The following is a 27,506-nucleotide window of genomic DNA, read 5'->3' as shown; positions in this document are numbered from 1 at the left end:
TTATCCGGCGGACAATCCGCCCGTGTGTGGGCTCCAGCAGACTTTTTCTTCCCAAAAGTCCGGCGGACTTAGAAGTTTTGACTCAAAATTGTCCGCCGGACTTTTGAAATGAACGGACTTGCCCACACAGGGAGTAAAGTCCGTTCATTTTTAACGCGGCTCCAGGTAGACGGAACTAGCGAAGGAAGTCATTGACGCCGCCTCCATCGGCAAGATTGACACCTCGCTAGCCCCGTCACTTGGTTTGGATTTAAAGGGAAGCCCTACGCCGAAAGAACGGCGTGGGGGTCCCCCCAAACTCCATAGCAATCCCTTAGGGCTTCCCTTTAAATCCATACCAGGTTCCCAGGGCTAGCAAGGTGTCAATCTCGCCAGTGGAGGCAGCGACATTGACTTCCTGCGCTAGACCCATCTACCTGGAGTCACGTTCAAAATTAACTGACTTTTCTCCATGTGTGGGCAAGTCTGTTCATTTCAAAAGTCCGGCGGGTGTTTCCACCAGACCTAGTCCGTCAGAAAAGTCTGGTCGTGTGTGGGCAGGTCCACTCATTCGGAAAGTCCGGCAGACCTCCGCTGCAAAGTCCAGCAGGTCGTCCGCCGGATAGTCCGATTGTGTGTACGCTGCATTACACTGTGTGTGCAACATGGAGGATCCTTTTGCACATCCTGTCCAACAGCCCTGATGATAACTGGAAGTATAAGGACAAGAAGTGACACAAGTGTTGATTGTGGCACAACAACTGAAATTTTTCAACAGTGCTCACTCTTTGACTGGTGAGTAAAAGCCAAATAGACATTTGATCAGACTGGGGTAGGGTTTTGGTGGGCAGTCTAAATACAAAATAAAAAATTCAAAGCATAATAGGTAGGCAGAGGTGCAAGGCAAGCCAGGTCCTACAAACAAAGGTTGGATTTACAGGTTAGATCAATGAATAAGCTAAACACCACTCAGCAACTTCTTTATGCAGTGTTTGTGTGTGTGTGTATATGTATATATGTGTATGTGTATATATATATATATATATAAGGCTATAATGCTGAGTAGTGGAAAAGCATTTGAAAATGTTGGAAGAGCTTTCTTTATTAAATTAACTTTATTTATAAGGGACAACAGAAGATTTTCCCAAGCAAACAACTTGCTGTTCATGGGTTGTATCATTGGGAACAAATTGTGCTATTTAGATATCCATGCTCCAAGATAAATGTGACTTTAATGCCAAAATTAAAGATAGTTTAGAGTAAGCTAAGCTCTGAGCCTTATCAACTTTAAAAAATTTTGACTTTCCCTAGTTAACTCTACTTTACCACGCACCTGTAGCACACCATGCAACAAAGGTTTTTACTTTAAAAAAAAAAAAGAAAAACTACAGGGAACTAAGAATTTAAAATCGGTATTACTTTTTAAGTGTTGTGGCTGTTGTGACTAGAGAAACCATGTGATCATGGGCAAACTGCCAGGCCTCATGACATTAGTCTTTTATGTTCTGTTCCATTCAGCCACTCTTGGTGCCATTGTCTTAGGCTTCATGCACACACAGCCTACTTTGACGTAGGAAAACGCTGCAAAATCGTGGCAAAATGGTGCCACAATTATGCCACAGTTTGTATTTTCTGACAAGCGTCAGTCGAAATGTTCCTAACCTGAATGTGATTCTTCCACGTCCAGGAGAGGAAGGTTGAAGCTCCCTTAACCACTTCAATACAGGGCACTTTCGCCCCCTTCCTTCCCAGCCCAATTTTCAGCTTTCATCGCTCTAGCGCTTTCAGTGACAATTGCGCGGTCATGCTACACTGTACCCAAATTACATTTTTATCATTTTGTTCGCACAAATAGAGCTTTATTTTGGTGGTATTTATTCACGACTCCGTTTTTTATTTTTTGCGATATAAGCGCAAAAAAGCGGAAATTTGGAAAAAAAACAATATTTTCTTTTTTCTATTTTAAAAGAAATCCAATAAAATCAAATTTTGTCATAAATTTAAGCCAAAATGTATTCTGCTACATGTTTTTGGTAAAAAAAATTCAGTTAAGTGTATAATAATTGGTTTGTGTGATCACGGACATATGTACGCAAATGATCATGTACATATGTGTGCAGGTGATCACGTATATACGCGTGCAGATAATCATTGGAACATGTGATTTTAGTGGGACATATGTGGGGGACATGTTTTTATTATTAGGGACATGTGTTTTTATTATTTGGGGACATGTGTGTTTTGGGGACATATGTGGGGACTGTGTTTATACTGTGTGGTGTGTTGTGTATTACACTAGACTGGTGATCAGTGAGTAAAAAGCTGTAAAAAACAGCTCATACTCACTGATCATCAGCCGGCTGCAGCAATCTGCTCTCCTCAGCGATGACTTCTGTGTGAGGAGAGGAGGAGCCGATTGCCTAGCAACCGGCTGTTTGTTTACATCACATGATGGCCGTGATTGGACACGGCCGTCATGTGATCAGGAGGGCCGATCTGAGATTCGCCGTGTCCGGGTGACACGGGCGCATCGGGATCGCGCCGCTGCGCGGGCACGCGCGCGATCCCGCTCCTTCTGATGGACGTTCCTGAACGTCCTATCAGAAGTAGACGGCTCCCACCCGGCCGTATATGTGCATTGGCCGAGTGGGAAGTGGTTAAGCACAGCAGCTCCTAAAATCTGGTAAAGCCTATGTGTACATAGGCACTCTGGCGTTTAAAAAAAAAAGAGACTGGAGAAAAACTATTTGGCTGGATTAAATGTCAATCATTTTGACCCCTTTCACACTAAGGCATTTTACAGGTGCTACCGCGCTAAAAATAGTGCCTGTAAAGAGCCTCTCCTGTCTCTCCAGTGTGAAAGCCCGAATGCTTTCACACTGGAGCGGTGTGCTGGCAGGACGCTAAAAAATTCCTACAAGCAGCATCTTTGGAGCAGTGTATACACCTCTCCTGCTCATTGAACTGAATGGGCACCTCTGACAAACTGCAGCGGCACTTTGCGGGTCGTTTTAACCCCCGCAAAAACTACGGTAAAGTGCCCCAGTGTGAAAGGGGCCTTATTGTCCATTTGTCTCTTAATAACCGTACCCATGAAGGAAATTCACTTAATATAAATGATCTTACCAATGTATGTTTGAAAAGTATTGTTTGTATTTTATAATCAGTGATTCTACTTTACTGCCTTCCTTCAATGCGTACCTGAATGTGCTGTATAGTAAAGCATTCATTGTCAACAAGGATACTTTTAGTTTTTCCCATGAGCCAAGGTAGTGTAGTATATAAGATCAATTATATTTGCCACAATATTTTTATGGCCAGTTTGCATGTCTGTGACACAATTGCTGTTGCTGATATGGTCTTGGTCTGTTTTGAAAAATAATTACAGAAAAAGTAAACGTTGCAGCAAAGATGGTAGTTATACTTTATTTTAAAGTCACCAAAAAAAATAATGTTGATGGTTAGAGTTTGGTTTACATATAAAGTTGGCATAAGCAATTTTTGACATAAAAGTAATGGTTTATTTCTCAGGTACTGCTTGGGGGATATAGATACGGTTAGGTGTCTGGTTGACTGTTTAGGACTGATGCAATTAATGATTCTGTGATTCTGGACACCAAAGTGTCTTTGATCAAAATATTTAATTTTTTTTAAGATACTAGTGAAATTGAGTGAGAAACTGTTTGAGTTGTGCATTTTCTTATTAAAGATTAACAATAAGTGTTTTTTTTTTCCTTACAGCCAGTTAAATTAAATGGTGTGGGTCCCTACAACAACAAGAATGAGAGGTATGGAACTGCTTGCTAAAAATGTTTTATCTTAATCATACAGTACAGGACACAGGGCTTGTATTGATAGGTGATTTGACAGGAATTTGTAAAGACCCATGCACACGATCTGACTTTTTGAAAAACAACGGTCCGACGGACCCGTTTTATCAGATAATCTGACTGTGTGTATGCTCCATCGGACAATTTTTTTTGGTTTTTCAACGGACAAATGTTCGCTGTGCATGCTCTCAAACCTTCCAGCAACAAAGGTCCGATGGAGGATAATCCGATCATGTGTACACAAGTCCATAGGACTAAAGTCCAAAGTACAAACACGCATGTTCTGCCGTGTATATGCAGAGCAAGTTCACAGCCAATGCCCTTGGGACCAGAATCCACGGAAAAGTCAGATGGAAGTCTGATCATGTGTATGAGGCTTTAGTGTCACCTATATAACCCCAGTCACTTTGTGAGAGTTTTTTTTACCAGTGTTTTAAAGTATTGTATCTCCTCTCCCCTGGAGAGGTATTTTTATTTTTAAACCATTAAAGTGTAACTACTTTTGTTGAGAAAAAAACCATCCCCCTCTGGGTGATTAATGGACATTGCAAGGATTATAGCAAACTTTGTTGCAGATGCCTACCTTTTTGTTATTCTGAAGAAATCCATGTGTGTTTCTCTGGGCTTCTGTTCTGAGTGGGTCTAATGAGTGGTTTCATAATTAACTGTCAGGTGTGGAGCTACAAGGCACTAATGAGGGAATATGCTGGGCCTGCATCCCTTTAGACGTGTTCCTATTGAAAGTATCTCTCATAAAATTCTTGGGGGTGGTCAGTATACACTCTGTGTACAGAAAACTCCAGATAGCCATATTGCAATGTATGCTCAGAAAATTACATTGGCTGCAGATTGAAAAGGTAAGGTAATTTTTAATAACATTCAATAACAAAATCATGTGCTAAAGAAAAAAATAAAGTGAACATGACTGCACAACTTGGTCAGTGCTAAAAAAAATGCACTGATAGATGTATAAATGACACTGGCAGGAAAGGGGTTAACACTAGGGGACGATCAAGGGGTTAACTGTTCTCTGGGTGTGTTCTAACTGTGTGGGTAATGGGCCTACTGGTACAACAGAGATAGCTGTTCCTGATCACTAGGAACAGCAGATCTCCGTATTCCCCGTCAGAATGGGGATTTGCCTTATTTACATAGGCAGATCCCCAGTCTGCCTCTCTGTACCGCAATCACAGGTGGTCGGTGGACATCAGGTCCGCCGGACCCGTGGGTGCGCTGCTGTGCCCATACTACCACATGCACAGACTGATGTACAGGTAAGTCTGTTTGCGCTGACAAGCCGCCATACCGAAGTATATATGCAGAAGGCGGTCAGCAAGTGGTTAAAATGGGTGTAAACCCTTACAGACCACTTTTTGCTACAGGTAAGCCTATAATAAAGCTTACCTGTAGCTACCCAGGATATCTCCTAAACCTGCACGGTTTAGGAGATATCCCCTGTATGTGCATGTGCCAACGTCATCGGCACATGCACACTGAAGCAATGGCATGCACGTGCCATTTGCTTACGTGAGTGTGCCGTTACCGGCACACGCATGTGTGGGTCGACGCCATCGCAGCTCCGGTCAGTCCAAGCCGGAGCCATGATACCCATAAGTAACTCCCGGGAGTGATGTTGCCAGCCGGTGCTGTGTACGGACAGCGCAGCAAGGGCTTCGATCTCAGATGAGCATTAAATAATGAGCTAGTATGCTATGAATACTAGCTCATTATGCCTTTGTCTTGCAGGTGTTCGTTTTTTGTTTTTTAAAGTGGGTTTTCAACCACTTTAAGGTAAAAAAAACATTATGCTTTTAGATCCACTTTAGGAAAAGGGTTCCTCTCTTCCCCATCAGGGCTGTTGGTGTCTCTTGGGTTTTTCAGCAACAAGCATCTGTATCCCAGATTTGCAAGGCCACCATCTTGTTCTTTGTTCACATGTTCTCCAAGTTCTACCAGGTCGATGTTCAAGCCTCAGCTGGTGCAGGTTTTGGTCACAAATTGTTTGTTTATCAAAATGTTTTTGGGTTTTACCTTTGTTTATTTGTGGTCCTGTTGGCAGTTCTGTTTTCTTTATTGTTGCCCACCCCTCAGTTTATTGCCTGGAGATATCTCATAGTCTATGAATATAAGTTCTTTTTTTTGTACTGTAAGATTAGATAATATTGAATTTTGGCTTAGCTATACATTTCATATCTTGGAGTACAGTGCAGGGCACAGGAACTGTGTTTGTGCTAAAACACTGTAGTCGCACAGAGAGGGTGGGGTTTTAGGAGTGTGCACTAGGGGCTCTAGCAAATTTTTGTCAGTGTCCAATCACCTGAGGGTAGCTTCTATAAAACCCATTGTTCATGAATACAAGTTCTTTGTCCTGTACCTTGTCCAGTCCTGTACTGTACTCAATGAGAAGGAATTTAAAATTAAGTAAAAATTCTTATTTTTAATGGTAAATATGCACAAAATATTTTAAATACTTATAATCAGATTTGCTGCATGATTATCACAACTAAACCTTTCCTTGCCGAGAACATCACAGTACTAAGTATATTGATTTCTTTTAGACTGCAAAGACGACATGCAACTGGGCAACAGCACAATGAAGTTACAGGCAATGACAAAGTCATACAGTCGATATCTCAGGATTTGTTCGGTAAGATTTTTCTATCTTTTATGCTAAATGCCTAATCTTGGGGGTCACTTTTTTTTAGATAGGTTTGCATGATAAGTTATATTCTAACGTACTTTAAAGTTTGTGCCTAGTAGTGCTGCACGATTCTGGGAAAAATAAGAATCACAATTCTTTTGCTTAGAATGAAGATCACGATTCTCTCACGATTCTCAAAAAACTGTTTTATTTGAAAAATTTACAATCTCTGAGAATATTAGGTTATCAAACCAAATGGCAATAAAATAAGCCATACAGAAAAGGGAGATCATCACTATAACACTGGATAACACATGAATGTGATTTTTGCATGTAGTGGCCACTGGCCACATCCCTGGATTGTATAGAACATACAAAGGACTGTTCCTCCCCCTTGGATGGGACTTTTAAGGCCACAAACAAACACTGAAGTGCATTAGAAATTTGATTTATTTCACAAATAGATCACATAATGGTCAATGGTTAAAAAGAATAATTTGTTTTGCTTTGTTTGTCACATGTATTATACCACATCTAGTGGTTTATGCCTTTAACCATTGATCATTGTTGTATGATCTGTTTATGTAAAAATAAATCAATTGCTGACGCACTTCAGTGTTTGTGGCCCTAAAAGTTCCATCCAAGGGGGATTTGGGAACAGTCCTTTGTTCTAAAATAACTTAAGCCATAATACTGGCTTCAATCAAACAAAATCTGAAATAAAGAAATTACAATTACTTCAAAAAACATTCAGGTAACAGTTCATCTACACTGTCAGACAATGTTGCCTAAGAACAGATAAGAGTGTAAAATCCTAGGACAAGAGTCTGGATTGTTGTTGCTGCGAGCCTGAGGCTGCAACTGGTGCCCCTAAACTTTGTGCCGCTTTGAAAAAGCTACCCAAGGTTCAGGTTGTGAATATACTGTAGTGGCCACATCCCTGGATTGTATAGAACAAAGGACTGTTCCTTCCCCCTTGGCCTTTGGATGGGACTTTTAAGGCCACACTGAAGTGCGTTAGAAATTGATTTATTTTTATATAAAGATACGTCATCACATACACTGATCAATAGTTAAAAAGATAATTTGTTTTGCTTTGTTTGTCACATGTATTATTATACCACATCTAGTGGTTATGCCTTTAAGTCTTTAACCATTGATCATTGATGTTGTGTGATCTCTCTTTTTATGTAAAAATAAATCAATTTTCTATTTCTAACAAACTTCAGTCAGTGTTTGTGGCCTTAAAAGTCCTATCCAAGGGGGATTGGGGAACAGTCCTTTGTTCTAAAATAAGCCATAGTAGTACTTTGGCTTCAATCAAACACATTTTAAAGAAATTACAATGAATGTAATGAAAAAACAATGAAGGAAAGAAAGAAATTACAATTACATTCAAAAAACATTCAGGTAGGTACTTAGTATCGTCATGATACTACCTGAATGTTTTTGAATGTAATTGTAATGTCAGATAAAGATAACAGATTTAAAGATTTTTAGCTAGAAACACGAGCCTATCCACGTTTTGTGGCTTCAGTGCAGAACGGCGACAAGTGGAAATGTTGCCCCCTGTGCTAAAAACCCTTTCAGAAGGGAAACTGGTTGCAGGAATGCAAAGGTATTTTCTGGCCAGTGCAGACAATCTCGGATACTGCTCCTTGTGAGTCTTCCACCAGACTAACGGATCATCTTCACTGTCAGTGTTGCCTAAGAACAGATAAGAGTGTAGCTCCAAGGACAAGCTTTCGGATTGTTGTTGGTGTGAGCCTGAGGCTGGATCTGGTGCCCCTTCGCTTGCCGATTTGAAAAAGCTACCCAAGCTCTTTTGAGCCTTCTTTGCATGACATTGTCCACTAGGATTTGTAGGGTGGCCTTCCTTAACTGTTGTTAGTTTTGACATCTCCTTTTTTAGTCTGTTCTGGACAGCAGTTTTGTTATCTTCATTAACGTAAGTCATCTTAAACCTGGGAGCAAGGGTTGTGGCTATGTCGAGAAGGTCTTGTGTTTTTTGGTCCTGATATTTTTCCTCCAGATACCCCATTATCTTTGATTTCATTGTGCAAATAAGATCAGAGTCATCTTCCTTAACAGCCAAAACAGAAGACTGAAATAGGTGTAGAACAGGTTTCACAGAAGAGACACTGACATATTGCTCTCCTGAAAGAGCATCTGTGAAGTCTGCCAGTGGGGTGAGAGTCTTGTCCAGAGCCTCCAGGATCTCTAGGTCTTGCCATGTTGGCAAGAGGTGCCTGGCCTTGCGGTCAGAAGAGAGGACATGGGTGATGGCAGCTTGCTGCTCAAGTATCCTCCTCACCATAGCCTGCCTAGATCCCCACCTTGTTGGGCACTCTGTCTTGAGCTTGTGGCCTGGTAAACAGAGTTGTTTTTGTGCCTCAGAAAGCTCCCTCTTCCTCCTCCAACTATAGCTAAAACACCTGACATGCTTTTTGCACAAACCCATAGCACGCTCAATTTGTGGGTCCTTCATTGCATTCTCTATTGAAGCCTATGGCCAAAACACTGCAATCGTGTCCAGTGATTTATGGATATGCCCTTTACAATGTTGCTTCCATTGTCTGTAGTAATGCACACAAGATTCTTCTCCTCCAATTTCCAGTTGATGAGAGCATCCTTTAATTCCTGTGCCAAGTGTGGTCCTCAGGGAAAAACCCAGTTTGTAGGCACCAACTTGTCATCTCAAAATCATCACTAATGAAATGGATTGTTAAACTCATGTATGGTTCCGTTGCTCTGCTGGACCATAAATCTGAAGTTGCTGCAAAATTAACTACATCTTGCAATTCCGTTGCAACTCTTTCACAACATTTGACGTACAGACCAGGGATTGCAACACGTGAAAAATAAGTACGAGAGGGCAATTGAAAGTGCCTAGTTTGAACTAGTTTTTTAAACCCCTCTTTTTCAACAGTGGTCATGGGAGCCATGTCTTTAGCCAGGTGAAATGTGATTGCTTCTGTTATTTCTTTGTTATTTCTTTGCGTCTGAGAGAGTTTGTCGAGTACGGTGTTGCATTAAATAATGTTCCTTTAATTGACATTTGTTTTGTATGCTTGCACTCCTTGCAGGTACTTTGTGATTGAGCACTGGCAGTATTCTTTTTCCCTACCGTCTCATATTCTTGTATGTGATTACGTTTCAGGTGATTAAACAGATTAGTGGTGTTACCCTTTGGTGCACAAACAACGGCTAAACATTGCTTGCAGTAGATGGTTTGCTAAGTGTCATCATCTGGTTTGAATCCGAAATAAGCCCACACTTGGGAATAAGCTCCTCTTTTTGGAACAAAAACATCTGGGTTTTTAATTTTATCAGACTCGCTTGCGCATTGCTCATCCTCTGAGTCTGTGCCTGCGGCAGCCTCTGCACGGTCTGCATTGTCTGCACCGGCCTCTGCTGCCTCACTCATTTTTCTATGGCCAGGCACTGCAGGCGCCAGGCAGGCACCCCCAGTGATTGTGCTGATACAGAAGACCCCACCTGGGCTAAAGAGTCCTGTGTATATTCTCCAAATTGCTAAGGTGCTGTTGCAGCTCTCTCTCTTTCCGTTATATTCAACTGGATATGATGTGGTGGACGGAAGCAGACAGATCTGTTAACAATGTTCTTGTTGTACCTAGAGAAAACCTGTACCTAGAGAAAACAAATTGAGAGCGCACACTGTCATTTGCCTTAGTTTGAAAACACTGTCTTAAGTTGCAGCTAGCTAGTAGCTATATGCACATTGCACATGCATGCACTATTGCACTCAGCATTGACATTTAAAAGGCAACAAACAGTGTTTTTTTTTTTTTTTTTTTTTTTTTTTTAAGTCACACAACCTGATGCTGTCATGGCTGGGCCCCAAACCACTTGCAGATGACAGTCGGACAGGCTAGGCTATTAAAGAGGGGCATGTGAGGAGTGGACTTAAAATACTCGTAACAACCACTGTCCCTTAATATATTATGAATATTACCACAGTCTGAGTCAGCTAGCCTAGTACTAGTAGTACTCACTCATATTATGAATATTACCACAGTCAGTCAGCTACCCCCCAGAGACCCGGACTGAGACTCTCTGGGTCGCACTAGCTGACTACTGTGGTAATATTCATAAATAGGGGGATATCTGAGGGTTGCTAAGGGGGTAATATGGGGGTAGCTAAGCTGACTCGGTCACTGTGGTAATATTCATAATATGGGGACGGGGTAGGTGACTCAGTCAGACTGTCACTGTGGTAATATTCATAATAAGGGGTAGCATAGCTGACTCAGAATGTCACTGTGACAGTGAGTGTAACTGTGCTGTGCTTGCTGCTGTGCTTTGGTAATAATAATCATAATAAGGGGCAGTGGTCCACTCCTCGCTCGGCTCAATCACTCACACCCAGGCTCACACAATATACATGAATATACAATATACATGTGGTGGAAGGAGGAATCGACACTTACGTGTTGGAATTGGAAATCGGATCCGCGGCGTGCACACACTGCTGTGCTGTGTTCATTTCCCAGCCACAGTGAGGGTACCGCCCACGCCCAGGCATCACGACTTCCAGTTCCTCTCCAGCGGTGTGTGTGTGTGACTGTGAACTGCTCCGCATCTCGCTCTCCAATGACTGACATCAGTTCCGGTTGCTGACGTCAGCGTTACACGGCGCCGCTTACGTAGAACTGGCGGGAATATCAAAATGGCGGGAATATCAAAATGGCGGGAATATCGAAATCGCGGGTCATCCAGCCTGGAGATCGCGAGGGGAGAGAATCGAGATTGCGATCTTATTACGATTAATCGTGCAGCTCTAGTGCCTAGTCAAAAACCTTGTTGGTGTTGGATGCAGTGAGCAAGAATTTGAACCCGTCCGATTTTTTTTACTGCTATCTGGGGCTCTGTTAGAGAGATTTTTACTCACTTTTTGTTCTGCTGACAACAGGTTTACCAAACAGAAAATGATAGAAAATCTACATCAGGGATACAGAGAGAAATAAAAAAGCCAATAGTTCTAACCTTCCCCTACTTTACTAAAAAACAAAATAAAATGTCTGTCCGTGTTGCCAAATCCTGCCTACTTTCTGTCTGGTAAAACATTGTCAGCAGGGCACAAAGTGAGAGGAAATCTCTCTCAGAGCCCCAGATAGCAGTAAAAAGGGGTTGTATTCTTCTCTGCTCTATCCAAAACTAAGAAAAAGTTTTCGTTGGACATACAGTTTGGACATTCAGTTTATCTAAAAGCATACGGCCAGGGCGGTCCGCCTGGTAATAACCCCTCAGCCTGCCTCCTGCAGCTCAGTTTTTTTCTGCCATCTCCCTTCAGACAAACTGCAGACTCTCAGAGCTGTGGTAAAACTATTGATGAACCGCAGGTGGTCGTCGCTGCGCTTCTGCATGCGAGTTTTGGGCCTCATGGTGGCCTCCTTTGAGGCGGTATCGTATGCCCAGTTTTGCACCAGAGTCTTGCAGAAGGAGATATTGACAAAATGGGACAAATCTCCGTTATCCCTGGATCGGCAGATTCAGGTGAGCCAGTCAGTCAGGGCTCCCTGCTCTGGTGGCTGAGGTCCCCGGTACTTCAGTCCAGGAAATCGTTCCTACCTCTACATTGGACGGTGATCACAATGGACGCCAGCCTGACCGGCTGGGGTGGAGTACTAGGAGTACAGTCTACCCAGGGCCTCTGGTCGGGGGAGGAATCCAAGTTGCCGATCAATGTGCTCAAGCTCCGAGTGTTCAGGCTATGCCTCTCCACATGGTCAATGAGACTTCGAGGGCATCTGATCAGGATGCAGTCAGACAACACTATGGCGATGGCATATGTCAACCATCAAGAAGGAACAAGAAACTCGGCTGCAGCGTGGGAGGTTGCTCACATCCTTCAGTGAGCAGAACGACATGTACCGGCCTTGTCAGCCATTTACATCTCGAGTAGAAAACTGGCAGGCGGACTACCTAAGTTGCCAGATGCTGGACCCAGGAGAATGGGCATTGCATCCAGAGCTGTTCAGGCTACAGTGCCTGCGGTGGGGCACACCAGATGTGGATCTCCTGGCCTCCCGTCTCCATCGTAAAGGTGCCAAAATTCGTATCCAGTACAAGAGATTCTTGGTCAGGCGCGTCAGATGTGCTGGTGGCTCCGTGGGGTCAGTACCGATTGATCTACGCCTTTCCTCCACTAAAACTGCTACGTCTGCTCTGCAGAGTGGAGGCCGAGGGGATTCCAGTAATACTGATTGCCCCAGATTGGCCTCGGTGCCCCTGGTACGCCGACTTAGTGCGCCTGGTTGTGGACGCTCCCTGGCAACTACCGTTATGAGAGGACCTTCTGTGTCAAGGTCCAATTCTCCATCCTGCTTTACCATCGCTGGCATGGCTGTTGAGAGCCAGGTGCTAAGGAACCGGGCATGTTGGACTTGGTGATTTCAACTATGTTGAGGGCACAAACATTTTCTTCTCGGAAGATATACCATCGTACCTGGAAAGCCTACATCTCCATGTGTGAGGAGAAAGGGTGGCGTCCGCGCACCTATTCCATTTCCAGGATCCTGCTGTTTCTACAGCAAGGAGTAGACCAGAAATTGGCTTTAAGCACCATTAAGGGACAAATATCAGCCTTGGCTGTTTTTTTTCAATGACCCCTGGCGTCTCACTCTTTAGTGAGCACTTTTATTCAAGGGGTCCGGCATGTAGTTCCTCCGGCGCATCCACCTTTACCCCCGTGGGATCTGAACCAGGTGCTATCGGCGCTTCAGAAACCGGCGTTTGAGAACATCAGGGAAATACCCTTGTTGACTTTCTCAGAAAGTGGTCTTCCTAGGGGCCATTACATCGGCCTTGTCTTGCAAGTCGCCCTATCTGGTTATCCATAAGGATGAGGTGGTGTTGCGCCCGCAACCTTCTTTTCTCCTTTCGTCTTCCAGGACAGCCTCTGAGACATAGGGCTCCTCCCTCTGGGACAGGAAACACATACACCCCATTAGATTAAAAGGTGGTCCTTCAGGCCTCCCTCTTCAGTTTTGTGTTTCCTGCCGAACAGGAAGGAGCACGTAATAGAGACCTAAGGGGAGCTCCTTATCTCAGGGGCTGTCCTGGGAGAGCCCCTGGCGTGGACTGTCCTCTGCCTTTTGCACCCGTCTGTCCGGTCAGGGAAGAGTAGGGTTGCTGTATTCTACCGCTGCCCTTTGCTCAGAGGGGCAGGTCCCTGGTGTTGCTGCAGACCCCGCCGCCCATGCCCTGCTAGTTACCTGTATTTCGGCCGCCGGGTGTGAGACGTTCGGCTGGCAATGCTGGTACATTCTCGGTCTCTTCCGGGTGCAGCGTGAGGGGACGGAGCTTCTGCATTCCAGCAGGAAGAAGTGACGAGAGCGTACTTCCAGCGAAAGCGCATCATCAGATGGCACCGTGAGACACGGTCCAGTCTCTGAGGCGCAGGAGTGTTTGGCACAGGCGTTCGGAGTGGTGGTAAAGGCTCAATGAAACTGAACGAACACCGGGAACCATGGAGGGTACATCGGTGGGCTTCAACAAGCTCCGGCACCTCTCAAGTAAGCGTGGTAAGGGTAGACCATGGCTTACACTGAGGGGGTTAGGGTCCTTTAGACCTAAAATAGCCCTCCCTGGGTGGGGAACCACAGGTGATGGGCCGGACACTTCCTAGACTTACCCTAAACACAGTGGTGGTGTGTATTCTAATGGGGGATTGTTTTGTCTTTTATATTGTCGGGTCAAACGAGATAAAACCCAGATACAACTGCCTAGGAAGAAATGTGCCGTATGTTGGGCGCCAATTGGGAAAAGCCTCTTTGACCAGAGTGTGTCAGCAGGTTAGTCAAGGATGATTCAGTGGCAGCGTGTCATAAAGTCCTGACCTCTGTTAAGGATGAAATTGCATCCACATTCCAGTCCTTCAAGGGTATGATGGATCGTATGCAGGGTCCCTCTTTATCCCCTCCCAGGGCAGTGAGTATGCCTTCCTTATCTGAACCTAGTCAGGAGGATGAGGGGTATAGGGAGAGGGTACCAAGATCACTAGCCTCATCTCAAGCGGATTCAGCATCTAACTCTAAAGAGGAGGAGGATTCTTCCAGGTGATTTAGATACAAATTGTCTCTGGACGATGTGGGAGATCTTCTAAAAGCGATCTATAACACATTGGAAATTCAAGAGGAACAGGTTAAGCTTTCCAAGCACGACCTTATGTACCAGGGATCTAGTGCACATAAGAACAGGGTATTCCCCGTGCATAAATCTTTGACAGAATCGATTTTGCTGGAGTAAGAGCAGCCGGAAAAGAATCCTTTCTTTTCAGGCAGTCTTAAACGGAGGTTAGTTTTTGAAGCAAATTCTGCTCATCCCTGGAATAAAATTCCCAAGCTTGATGCACTATTAACCAAAGTCTCAAAAAAGACAGATTTGGCTTTTGACGACATGGGGTCTCTTGGTCCCATGGACAAAAGAGGGGACATGCTGCTTAAGAGGGCCTGGGATGCCTCGTCTATTGGGCTAAAACCAGCCCTTGCAGCTACTTGCGTGGCCAGAAATTTGGAATGTTGGCTAACCCAATTACAGTCCCACATTTCGGCTGGCATCTCTAGGCAACAACTTTTAAAGTCGTTTTTGTTACTATTCAAGGCAGTCGGTTTTTTGGCAGATGCCTCTGCGTAATCGGTAAAGTTGGCAGCTAGGTCAGCCACATAAATGCACTTAAAAGTAAATGCAGCTAGGCAGGCAATATGGCTAAAAGCCTGGACAGGAGATGCAGCCTCAAAACTTAAGCTGTGTGGGTTACCTTTTTCAGGTGACCACCTGTTCGGGCCTGGTCTCCAGGAGGGATTAGAACGCACTCAGGATAGGAAAAAAGCATTTCCGGAAAAGAAAAAAAAGCTTAGAGGTCCCAGGCAGCAGACACAACAAGAAAGGGATGGCCATCCCAAGAAACATTGGTCAGGCCACAAGGGGCGAGGTAGAGGCGGAATCCTATTCAATCCTTCTCAGACCACCTCAAAGCCCCAATGACTCCTGCGTCCCAGTGGGAGGGAGACTGGGGGAGTTCCTCCCACAATGGACCACTTCAACCTCAAGTCCATTCATACTAGATATCATAGCAAACAGCTATAGGTTAGAGTTCGATTCAGTTCCCCCTCAAGCTTTCAGGTTACCCCGTTACCCAGAGACCGAGAAAAAGCAGTAGCCCTGGGACTACTGTTCGGAGATCTAGTGGATCAGAAGGTACTTGTTCAGGTGCCTCAGAGGGAACCTGGCCAGGAAGTTTTTTCCCATGTCTTTGTTGTAAAGAAACCATCGGCAAAGTTCAGGTTGATCCTGAATCTCCGCCCCCTGAAAAGTTTGTGAGATACAAACGGTTCCGAATGGAGTCGATCTTTACAATAACCAATTTCCTGTTTCCAGGTTGTCACATGGCCACAGTAGACCTCAGGGATGCTTATTTGCACATCCCGATTCATCAGGACTTTCAGAAGTTGGGGTACAGGATCTCGTCCGTAGAGATGAGGGTGTTTCTCCCCAGGGAAAAGATCCAGGAAGTAGATCAGGCTGTAGCTCAGCTACAATCCAATCGGGTAGCTCGGATCAGAGAGGTCATGAAGGTTCTGGGTCTGATGGCATCCTGTTTCCCAGCAGTTGCTTGGGCAAGGCATCATCAGCGCCCTTTGCAGGGTCTCATGCTATGGTACTGGAATGGCATGAAGCAGAGCCTAGATCAGGTTATGCCCCTATCATCCAGAGTCAAGAGCTTGTTGTGGTGGTGGCAGGCTCAGCACAACCTGAACAAGGGTCTGTCCTGAATCCGATCGACAGCCATAGTGGTAACAACCAACGCCAGTGCGTTAGGCTGGGGTGCCCACTTGGAGGGAATTTTAGCCCAGGGAGCCTGGTCGCCAGTAGAAGCAGATCGATCCTCGAATCAGAGGGAGCTTCTTGCGATTTTGATGCTTTCCAGTCCTGGCTAGGGGGACATCGCCTTCAGATTCGGACGGACAATGCGGCGGCCGTTGCTTTTCTAAACAAGCAGGGGGGGACCAGAAGTCCCGCTCTGGGCCGAGGTAAACCTGGCCTCAATATCAGCCATTCATCTGAAGGGCTCTCAGAATGCGCTGGTGGATTTCCTCAGCCATCAGCGTTTAAGTCAGGACGAGTGGTTCCTCAACAGGGAGGTGTTCGAGGAGATTGTGTTATGCTGGGGCCAGCCGGAGATGGACCTCTTTGCCTCAAAGGGCAACAAGAAGGTGCCACAATTTTTCTCCATCCGCGGGACCAGGCCAGGGGGATAGATGCATTTGCCAATCCTTGGCAATTCAGTCTATTACGCCTTCCCTCCAGTGAGGCTGATGGCGGCGGTTCTACAAAAGTTCTTGGCAGAATTAACGGACCTCATATTGGTGCCGCCATTCTGGCCAAGGAGACCTTGGTTTGCCAACCTGAAGAGACTGGCCATTCGCCCCCCCCGTTATCCCTTATGGTCAGGGAAGACTTAATTTCTCAGGGTCCTATTCTACATCCGCAAATGGAGAACCTCAGACTTACAGCTTGGTATCTGAGGAACAGCTGTTGAGGTCTCAGGGATTCTCAGAGTGATTAAAACTCTTTTGGAGTGCCATAAACTGGTAACTAGGGCAATTTATGCCAAAGTAGGGAAGAGATCTAACTCCTGGTTGCAGGAGCAGGGATTAGAGCATCCTGGGATTCTGGCAGTCCTGGATTTCTTTCAGGCAGGTGTAGAGCTGTGTCTTTCTATCAGTACTTTAAAAGTTCAGACCACAGCTTTAAGTGTTTTCCTTCAGACCTCACTCCAGCAGAATCAGTTTAAGATTTTTTTCAAGGCCTTGACAAGATCCAGACCAGTGAGGGTAAGGGTCTTTTTGGTCCTCAGGACTCTTACCAGTAGTCCCTTCGAACCCCTGGAAGAAGCAACGCTAAAGTGGGTAGTACTTAAAACTTTTTTGATTGCGACCACATAGGCCAGAAGGGTGAGTGATCTGCAGACTCTCTCTATTAGGTAGCCATTTTTGTTAATTTTGGAGGATAGGATCGTACTTAAGACTGGCCCTAGTTTCCTCCCCAAGGTAGTATCCACTTTTTATAGAACACAGGATATTGTCTTACCAACATTTTTTTCCTCCTCCGAGGCAGATGAGGAGGGATCTTTGAGTTTATTAGACGTTAAAAGAAGCCTTTTTACTTTATTTAGAAGCCACTAGAGGCTTCAGGAAGTCTGATTCTTTTTGTTAATTTTGCTGGAACTCGCAAAGGTCATAAGGTGTCTAAGTCTTCCACTGCCCGATGGATTAGACTGGTGATTGTAAAGGCTTATGAATTCAAAGGGATGCAAGCACCATTAGTTAAGGCACATTCTACCAGGGCAGTCTCAGTTTCATGGGCAGAGAGGGCTGGTGCCACTCCGGAGGACATCTGCAAGGCAGCAACTTGGTCCAGCTACTCTACGTTTGCAAGGCATTACCGTCTGGATTTATTGTCTGATAAAGAACAGACATTTGGACGAAAGGTCCTCCAGGCAGTGAACTTACCGGTAACTCTTTTTCTAGGAGTCTTCCAGTACAGCCTGGTTTGCCACCCGGTGTTTTCTATTTACTGGTGTTGGAGATATTTACTGACGTTGTGTAATGCCGCGTACACACAATCCCCCATGTGTAGCCTCCGGCGGACTTTTTTTATCCAAAAGTACGGCTGACTTAGAAAGTAGTTTTGCACTCCAATCTTTCCGTCGGACTCGCATTTCGGCGGACAATCCGGCCGTGTGTGTGCCAGTCTGCCGTACTTTTGAAATGAACAGACTTTTCCCGGCCGGAGAAAAGTCCGCTCATTTTGAGCGCGTCTCCAGGTAGCCGGGGCCGGCGAAGGAGGCGTCGCTGGCCCCGTCACCTGGTATGGACTTAAAGGGGAACCCCTACGCCGAAAAAATCGGCGTGGGGGTCCCCCCCAGGTCCACATCAGACCCTTGTCCGAGCACGCTACCCGGCCGGCCAGGAAAGGGGGGGACGAGCGAGCCCCCCCTCCTGAGCCATACCAGGCCACGTGCCCTCAACATGGGGGGGTGCCTTGTGGAAGGGGGGCCGCGCGGCCCCCCCACCCCAAAGCACCTTATCCCCATGTTGATGAGGACAAGGGCCTCTTCCCGACAACCCTGGCCGTTGGTTGTCGGGGTCTGCGGGCGGGGGGCTTATCGGAATCTGGGAGCCCCCTTTTATAAGGGGGCCCCCGGATACCGGCCCCCCACCCTATGTGAATGAGTATGGGGTACAATGTACCCCTACCCATTCACCTGTGAAAAAAAGTTTTAAAAAAACACAACACACAAGGGTTAAAATAGCTTATTGCACAGCTCCGGGGGTCTTCTGTCCGTCTTCTTCGGGGGTCTTCTCGCCGGACTCCTCCGCTATCTTCTGCTAGCTCTTTTACTAGCGGAGGAGCCTGGCTTTCTTCTTCGCCGCCGCCCTCTTCTTCCGACTTTGGTTCTTCTTGCCGGGCCACCGCGCCTTCTTCTAGCTCTTTTACAGGCGGTGGCCCGGTCTTCTGTCGTCTCCGCTGTCGCCGTCTTCTCTTCTTCTCTTCAGATGTTGCCTCGTCGCTGCCTCCGCTCACAATGACAGGGACGCGGCGTGCGGCGACTTATATAGGGACATCACCGGGTGATGCCCCCGCCTATTATGATGTCACAGTCCCAGCATCCTCTGGGACTGTGACATCATAATGGGCGGGGACATTATCCGGCGATGTCCCTATATAAGGTGCCGCATCACCGTCATTGTGACCGGAGAGAGCGACGAGGCAACATCTGAAGAGAAGAACAGAAGACGGTGACAGAAGACCGGGCCACCGCCTGTAAAAGAGCTAGAAGAAGGTCCGGCGAGAAGACCCCCGAAGACGGACAGAAGACCCCCGGAGCTGTGCAATAAACTATTTTAACCCTTTTGTGTTGTGTTTTTTTTTTCCTTTTTTTCACAGGTGAATGGTAGGGGTACATTGTACCCCGTACTCATTCACATAGGGTGGGGGGCAGGTATCTGGGGGCCCACTTATTAAAGGGGGCTCCCGTATTCCGATAAGCCCCCCGCCCGCAGACCCCGACAACCAACGGCCAGGGTTGTCGGGAAGAGGCCCTTGTCCTCATCAACATGGGGACAAGGTGCTTTGGGGTGGGGGGGCCGCGCGGCCCCCCCTTCCCCAAGGCACCCCCTCATGTTGAGGGCCCCATGGCCTGGTATGGCTCAGGAGGGGGGCGCTCGCTCGTCTCCACCCCCCTTTCCTGGCCGGGTAGCGTGCTCGGATAAGGGTCTAATGTGGACCCCCACGCCGATTTTTCGGTGTAGGGGTTCCCCTTTAAGTCCATACCAGGTGACGGGGCCAGCGACGCCTCCTTCGCTGGCCCCGGCTACCTGGAGACGCGCTCAAAATGAGCGGACTTTCCTCCGCGTGTGTGGGCGAGTCTGTTCATTTCAAAGGTACGGCGGATAGTCCGACGGACTTAGTACGCCGTATTAGTCCGCTGAAAAAGTGCCGTGTGTGGGCAAGTAGCCCGTTCGGAAAGTCCGGCGGGAAGTCCGGCAGACTAAGCCCCTGTACACACGGTCGGAGATTTCGACAACCAAATCCGTCGGATTTTGTCCGTCGGATTTTGTCCGTCGGATTTTGTCCATCGGATCTTGTCCGAAACTGTTGCATACACACGGTCGGACTAAGTTGTCGAAAAATCCGATCATTCAGAACGTGATGGCGTAATTTCGTTACGATGGGACTACATTCAGGCTAGTAGCCAATAGCTTTGATGTAGGAATTTGATCTGAGCATGCGTGGCACTTGGTCCGATCAAAATTCTCTACACATGATCGGAGTATGTCCGATCGAACCAGTTGGTTGGAAAATATTTCCAACAAGTTGGAAAATTGGGTCCGACGGATATTCCGACGGAATCAGTCCGATGCATACCACACACAGTCGGATTATCTGACAACATGGTCCGATAGGACACATTCCGGCGGATTCTCCGACCGTGTGTACAAGGGCTAAGTCCGCCGGATAGTTGGCTACGTGTGTAAGTGGCATTAGTGTGTTATGTCTTTCAGAGCCTTTCTGTAGTTCTTAATTAAACTGAAGAGGGAGGCCTGGAAGACCACCTTTTAACCTAATGGGGTGTACATGTTTCCTGTCCCGGAGGGAGGAGCCCTATGTCTCAGAGGCTGTCCTGGAAGACTCCTAGAAAAAGAGTTACCGGTAAGTCTAACTCCTGTATTCTGCCGAAGGTGGTTTTGGCATTTCACATCAATGAAGACGTTGTGTTACCATCTCTGTGTCCTAAACCAACACATCCTAAGGAGGTGGCCCTTTATTCCCTGGACGTGGTCCAGGCTCTAAGGGTATATTTGTCTGCCACGGCTCCCTTCCAGAAGTCAGACTCTCTGTTCGTTTTGGTAGCTGGTCCGAAAAAAGGTATGGCGGTCTTGTCGGCCAACACTTCTAGGTGGATCAGACAGATTGTGGTACAGGCCTACGCCTTAAAGGGGCAGGTGCCCTCCTTTCCTGTCGCAGCCCATTCCACCAGGGCAATTGGAACCTCTTGGGCTTTCCAACATCAAGCATCAGTCGCTCAAGTGGGTAAGGCGGCGACTTGGTCGTCCATTCACACTTTTACCAAATTCTACAAAGTGGATGTAAGCGCATCTTCTGATGCCTGCTTTGGCTGCAAAGTTTTGCAGGCAGCCGTGTAATGTTGCAATTCTGCACTCTTTCCTCTGTTTTAAAAGTACAGATACTTTGAGTATTAATGCACTGTTGCATTTGTTGACCTCAAGTTCTGCGGCTAGTTAAGATGGTGACTCCCCTGTTAAGGAGCACTTTTGGTTGTGGGTGAAATTTTTATACTGTTCCCACCCCTCGTTATGACACTGCTTGGGGACGTCCCTACGGTCAAGACTAATGGAGCTGTGTCAGTCAGTGAACAAAAGAGAAAATAAGATTTTTGTACTCACTGTAAAATCCTTTTCTCTGAAGGGTACTGACTGACACAGCACCCTCCCCTCCTATTGGTTTACGTTATACTGCTTGTTGACATACTGAGCTGCAGGAGGCAGGCTGAGGGGTTATTACCAGAGGGACCACCCCCTGGGAGGAACTGTAAAGTTCTGTTTTTCTCACATGTTACATGTTCTGCCTAGTCCTCTCCTGAAGATGGCGTAATAACCCTACGGTCAAGACTAATGGAGCTCTGTATCAGTCAGTGAACTTCCAAGAAAAGGATTTTACACTGCGTACAAAAATCCTATTTTCCTGGGAGAGAGTGGGTAGAAGTCTGTTGAGAAAAGTTAGCCACACAGAGACCAGCTAGCATTGATCTACTCTATAATGTAACATGTTTATCCAGACTTGGTCTTGCCTTTAAAGTTAAGTAAAATGCAGTGTAATGCTGTGTATAAAAGCTAGTATTTTTTTCCTTTGAGCCGCCTTTATATTACTTAACTCCACAAATAGGATCACGAGCACTTACTGTCTAATAGTCAAGTTTGCGTGTTCATGTGTATCTTTGAATAGTTGGTTATAGTACAAACACTAAAACTAAATGGAGAAATTGGCAGTTTGAGTGTATGGAATTATTTTCAGTCAGGACCTAATTTTGTGTTGCATCACTGATGTCAGCACTGTTGCTTTTTGGCAAAAACAGTACATACTTGCTTTCTTAAATGTGGCATCTACATTGTTTCTTAAATGTAAAATAATTAACATTAACAGTTTGTATTTCCCTTCAAGATTCCTTTCGAATAACAAATGAGAAGCTGTCCAATCTTCCCCTTGTTCGAGTACAGCCATCAGGCCAGTATTCAGGAAATAATTTAAAGATGGTCATACGACAGATAAAAAGCATGCTTGATCAGAATGCCCCTGCCAAGGAGTTTGAGGTAAGAACATTTGAAAAAATGCATAACTGCCATAATAGGCAATTTGTCCAGCTAAGGGAGGGGAATTTCTGTCAGTTGATCCTCACTTCAGTCCAGTGAGGTAAACCTGTATGTTTTTCTAAGACACCCACATCACTGTCCACTTAAAACTAAATTAACAAGAAGTTTAACTACCTGTAATAAATGAATGATCCACTCCATTACAAAGTACTGTACTACGCAGGTACCTTCTGATTGAAGTTACCTAATTTTTAAATAAATACATTACAAGCGCTGATGATTTTAATTAGAAAGGTAGAAGGTGCTCCAGACGTCACAGAGGTAGTAGACCCTCTGTATCACCTGGCGAATGTAGGCCTTAAAGAGAGCCAAAGAGCAGTCTACGGAACTTTCTGCTGTTCACCAGAGCACCAGGCAAGGGGATGATGGGCTTCGATATGGACAGCTCCCAGATTGCGAGCCCCCTATTACACTCAGAGTGACAACTGACAACCAGAAGAAATTAAACATGGTGCAGAACAAGATGCAAACAATGTTGTGTTCAAACAAACATAAGGTCAGGGCAGCACAACAAGGATTGATGACAAACAGGCTAAAGGTTGGGATAGCAGATAACTAGTATTGTCAAAAACAGGCATAGGTTGTAATTGGGTATATTTCTTGCTATGAACCAGCAGGGGGTTCAAACCTGCGGTTGTGCAGGGATTTAGAAAATGGTTGCACACTTGCTTACAGTGTTTTTACCACTTGTTCAGAATATGTAAATACTTTAATGTGCGTTATATTTAACCACTGTGCGGGTGGGTTTTAACGTAGAGTGGTGGCATAATATCAGTGTATGGGGAACAATTTTTTTTGTGCTGATATAAATTTATTAATGAAATATTTATTAATATTTATTTGTCACTAAAATTGGTACATATACAAATATAGAGCAATGGAATGCTTAAACTATTTTGGATGTTATCAACATATTTACAACGCATATGAAGTCCTCGTTTTTTGTACTACAAATGCTCTACACACCTTTTTAGTTATATTTCTGTGTGCCTTTAAAGTCGACCTTAGGGGAGCTCTTTTTCTTTGTACCTCTCAATATATTCCCTTTAAGAAACACCCTGAGAATATACAGCACTAAGGCCTGGTTCACACTAGTGCGATGTGAGAACCCTGCGAATCCAGTGTGGGTTCACACTGAGATCTGCAAACCGCTGCGGGTGTCAATGTAAAGTTAACGACACACTCCCAGATCGGTTCGCAGATCACAGTGCAAACTGTGAAATGGAGCAGGAATCGGATCGCATATGTGTGAACACCCATGCGATCTGATTTCAGTGCAGACTGAAAAAAGGGTCCTGCACCATTTTGGTGTGAATGCGATGCAATTTCAGCCATACAGTTTGTATGGCTGAAATCACATCGCACTGACCTCGCATGTGATCTTCACAGCAATGCAGTGCGAATCACGTGATGTCTGGCATCGCACTACTGTGAACCAGGCCTTAATCCCACTTATATCTATGTGATCAATGTTGAAAACATTATAAAGCTTGGAAGGCTAAGAGCTTGCACAGAACATACATATAACTAGTTCATACATTTCAGCCTAGTGCCTGACTGCATCCTCTCCTTCTATTGTCTGTGAATTGCAAATTCCATTGCAATTAAAACACAAAATATTGAACTGAATTGTTGTGTTTGTACATGCTTAGCATATTTACTTATATCTGAATGTAACTATAGTGCTTTATGTAGCTTAAATGTTTCAAATATATTTTTATTGTCCATTTTGGATGATTAGTTTTTATCTCTACAGAGCCTTCAGGATTTAAAACCACTTGATCAATGCCTTATTGGACAAAGCAAAGAAAACAAAAAGAAAAACAGATACAAGAACATATTACCATGTAGGTCCCTACATTTTTAAATATGACACTTTTAGTTTGTTCCTTAAGAGTTTCATCATATGTCATTTTCATTTCTGTAACTGACTACAAATTAAGGTAGTGATAAAGGCAAAATCAAAAATGATGTATATGTTGTCATTACACTAGCATTAACAAAACAGTCTTTGTTTTTCTGAATCCCCCTAGCACATCCATCCTCCTTCCCCTCTACACTTAAAAAATTATGTATTTAATGAATACTCAAAAGCTTGCTTGTACACAGCTCCCATTTTGTCTGATTCCTGATTTGTTCAAAACTCATCCATGGTTGATCCTTGTTGGCACTACCCAGCTCAAGAAACATTGAACAATTGAAGAACCTGGGTGGAAAATTGTCGTCCAAACTGAGACTGGATTCAAGCAGATGTGGTCACTGTGTAGGTACTGAATACAATGGCTGAATTGGAATCCATCCTGCACCCTCACCTTTCATGCACTGAGGAGGATGCACAGCCAACGGAGACACCATGTGAATCTACAGTAGAAAAAATGGCCAGCGCTCCATAGATGACAGATCTCAAATCTTTAGGAAGCTTTAAGGAGGCTTTAACACTAGGCTCCCGCATATATTTGTACTTCTTTTTTTTTTTTTGCCATGGGAATGCGCTCAAACACCACCCATAGCACTCTGACTGAACTGTCAGCAACAGCATTGATCACATTGATAACACAATCAGGAGTCCATCCAACTAGCCTCAGGATTCAAGATCCATTTAACCACTTGCCGACCGCGGTATAGCCAAATGATGGCTACAGCATGGCCTGCCAGTTCTGGGAAGCTGTCATATGACGTTCTTCTGTGATCGCGCCAACCAATGCCTGTCATCCGGACACTGCAGATCACAGATTGAGGTAAAGAGCCAATCACAGAAACTGGTTATTAGCTTTCCTTTTCTCACACTGGCAGGCCGAGGAAGGGAGAAGAGAGCCGATAACCAGCTTCTGTAAAGGGCAGTGTCCTGATTATCAGCGAAGTCCAAATACCCACCAGTGCTGCCAATCAATGCCTCCTCTTCAGTGCCACCTCATCAGTGTAGCCTATCAGTGTTCAACAATGCCCATCAGTGCAGGAGAAAGCTCACCTGACTATAAAGTTTTTTTTCTATTTTTTTCAAATTGTTTGGATTTTTTTAGGTTTTTTTTTTTAGTGAAAAATAAGTGGTGATTAAATGGCATCAAAAGAAAGCTTTCTTTATGTAAAAAAAAAAAAGACAAAAATGTAATTTGTGCACAGCGTTGCATGACCATGCAATTGTCATTCAAAGTGCGACAGCTCTGAAAATTGGCCTGGGCAGGAACGGGGTAAAAGTGCCCAGTAAGCAAGTGGTTAAAAGAACCACATCCTTCCTGGCAGCAAGGATTAATTTCTAAATCGTACATTAAGGGGACATGATGATGTACTTGGGTACATTGGGTTATGCTGCTGCCTTCAGAAGATTGGACACTGGCAAAATAAAGCCATAAATGTTTGCTAGTATGCTGGGAAAACATTATATTTGTGATATTTGTGTATCATGCTTATGGCAGAACTTCCATGAATGACCTGTGTACACTATATAGAACTGCAGGTGATGCTTTGAGCAGTCCATTTTCACACAATGCAAGTATGCATTACTCGTACCTTATGAACCATTGGAGAAGCTGGAAACCACTGTAGCAGTCAGCACTACTACAGTAATAGCTGAGATCTGGTGTGTTACTTCCCCATTGGGGAAGTTGGAAATCCTTGTAATGGTTGGTGCCTGACAGAGGTTTTGCATGGCCCTAAAACATTGCACTCTTCTGCTGTAATGTCATCACTTTGAATGGATGCATCTGGACATTGAAGATCAGCAATGTGCTGGTGAATATGCACATTGATCTGTGATGTTTCCACTTTCCAGCTGGCTGTAGCTGCTGCACCTTTTTATTTCTCAGCCCATCCCAGGATCGTGTCTGATGAGAATGTTCGTGACTGTGCTACTACAGTGATGGCGAGTGGCGGAATTATCAGGGTCACACCAGTCGCATTTGCGACTGGGCCCTTGAGTTCCGCCACTGTAGGGGGTTCCCGCTGCCGCCCGAGAGATAGACCTGCCCGGGAGATAGATGGGCTGCTTCGCCTATCTTCTCCACCCATCCTCTGCTCTCAAACTCACGGGGACAGTCCCCGCCTACTCTGCCCATCCTCTCCGCTCCCGCACATTCCCCACCCACTCTGCTCATCTTCTCTTCTTCACTCAGTCTTCTCTGTCACCGCCTGCACTCACGGGATCAGTCCCTGCCCACTCCGCCCATCTTCTCCGGCCAGTGGCGTAACTAGAACCTTCAGGGCCCCGATGCAGGAAACCATGGCAGGCCCCCCCCCGACCTCCGGACAGGGCTCTTTTCTCCGAGCCCGATGGTGGAACACCAGGGCCCAGTCCCAAGTGGGTGGCTGCATATAAAGGAACCGATTTAAAAAACATCAATTACAGCCACTGTGCCCATCAAACGCCACCACTGTACCATCTAATGCCACCACTGTACCATCAAATGTCACTACTGTGCCCATCAAACTCTGCCGCTGTGCCCAAATGCCGCCGCTGTGCCCATCAAATGCCGCCACTGTGCCCATCAAATGCTACCACTGTGCCCATCAAATGCTGCTACTGTGCCCATCAAATGCTGCCACTGTGAATCCCCACTGCCCGCTCACTGTCTGCCCGCCACTTACCCTGTCTTGGTGGGGCAGCGGGTAACGGCCATGAGCGGGGTCCTCCATGCAGCTACTGCCATCCTCATCTCCCGTCCTCTCCTCCTGATGGGCGTCCAATAGCTGTGTCTATCGTTTCAGCCAATCAAGTGATGGGTAAAAGACCCGCACACCTGATTGGTGGAGAGGCGGTTCAGTGTTAGGAAAGTGAATATTAATTCACTTTTCTAACACACATGGCTGGGTAGACTGTGAGCGTCAAGCATGGCGCTCGCAGTTCACCTATTTTGAAGCCTATTATAGCCCATGGCTCTAATCAGGCGCTACAAAAACACCCCCCGCCGCTGTAATTCAGGCACCCGGCACCCCAAAAGGAACCAGACACCTAAATATGGGGGTGGCAGCGGTGGCCATGGATAGATTCATGCTATGCTATGCATGAATCTATCCATTGGTCATAGAGGGGGTGGAACCTGTGCACCCTTTTGGATGCACCGCCACTGATAAACACATGCA

The 27,506-nt window shown here is 45.5% G+C and overlaps 1 protein-coding gene across 14 annotated transcripts in view; it reads left to right on the top strand.

The window, feature by feature from the left end:
- The window catches only part of PTPN13 (protein tyrosine phosphatase non-receptor type 13), a 413,328-nt gene that overhangs the window by 370,971 nt on the left and 14,851 nt on the right, over nt 1-27,506 (top strand). For 12 of the 14 annotated variants that reach the window (XM_077476384.1, XM_077476379.1, XM_077476376.1 and 9 more), the window contains 4 exons: nt 3,721-3,767; nt 6,368-6,456; nt 22,222-22,370; nt 24,172-24,277. In XM_077476384.1, coding sequence (XP_077332510.1) covers nt 3,721-3,767; nt 6,368-6,456; nt 22,222-22,370; nt 24,172-24,277 — 391 coding nt within the window. The remainder of the gene's footprint in view (nt 1-3,720; nt 3,768-6,367; nt 6,457-22,221; nt 22,371-24,171; nt 24,278-27,506) is intronic. The other 2 variants (XM_077476374.1, XM_077476385.1) reach the window with 1 other exon arrangement.

This window comes from Lithobates pipiens, unplaced genomic scaffold (genome assembly GCF_037356315.1).
Source record: "Lithobates pipiens isolate NorthernLeopardFrog02 unplaced genomic scaffold, aLitPip1_a1.2 Scaffold_13, whole genome shotgun sequence".
In the NCBI taxonomy this organism is placed as follows: domain Eukaryota; kingdom Metazoa; phylum Chordata; class Amphibia; order Anura; family Ranidae; genus Lithobates; species Lithobates pipiens.
The sequence above is the reverse complement of the archived record's forward strand: the minus strand, read 5'-3'. Positions and strand labels throughout refer to the sequence as shown.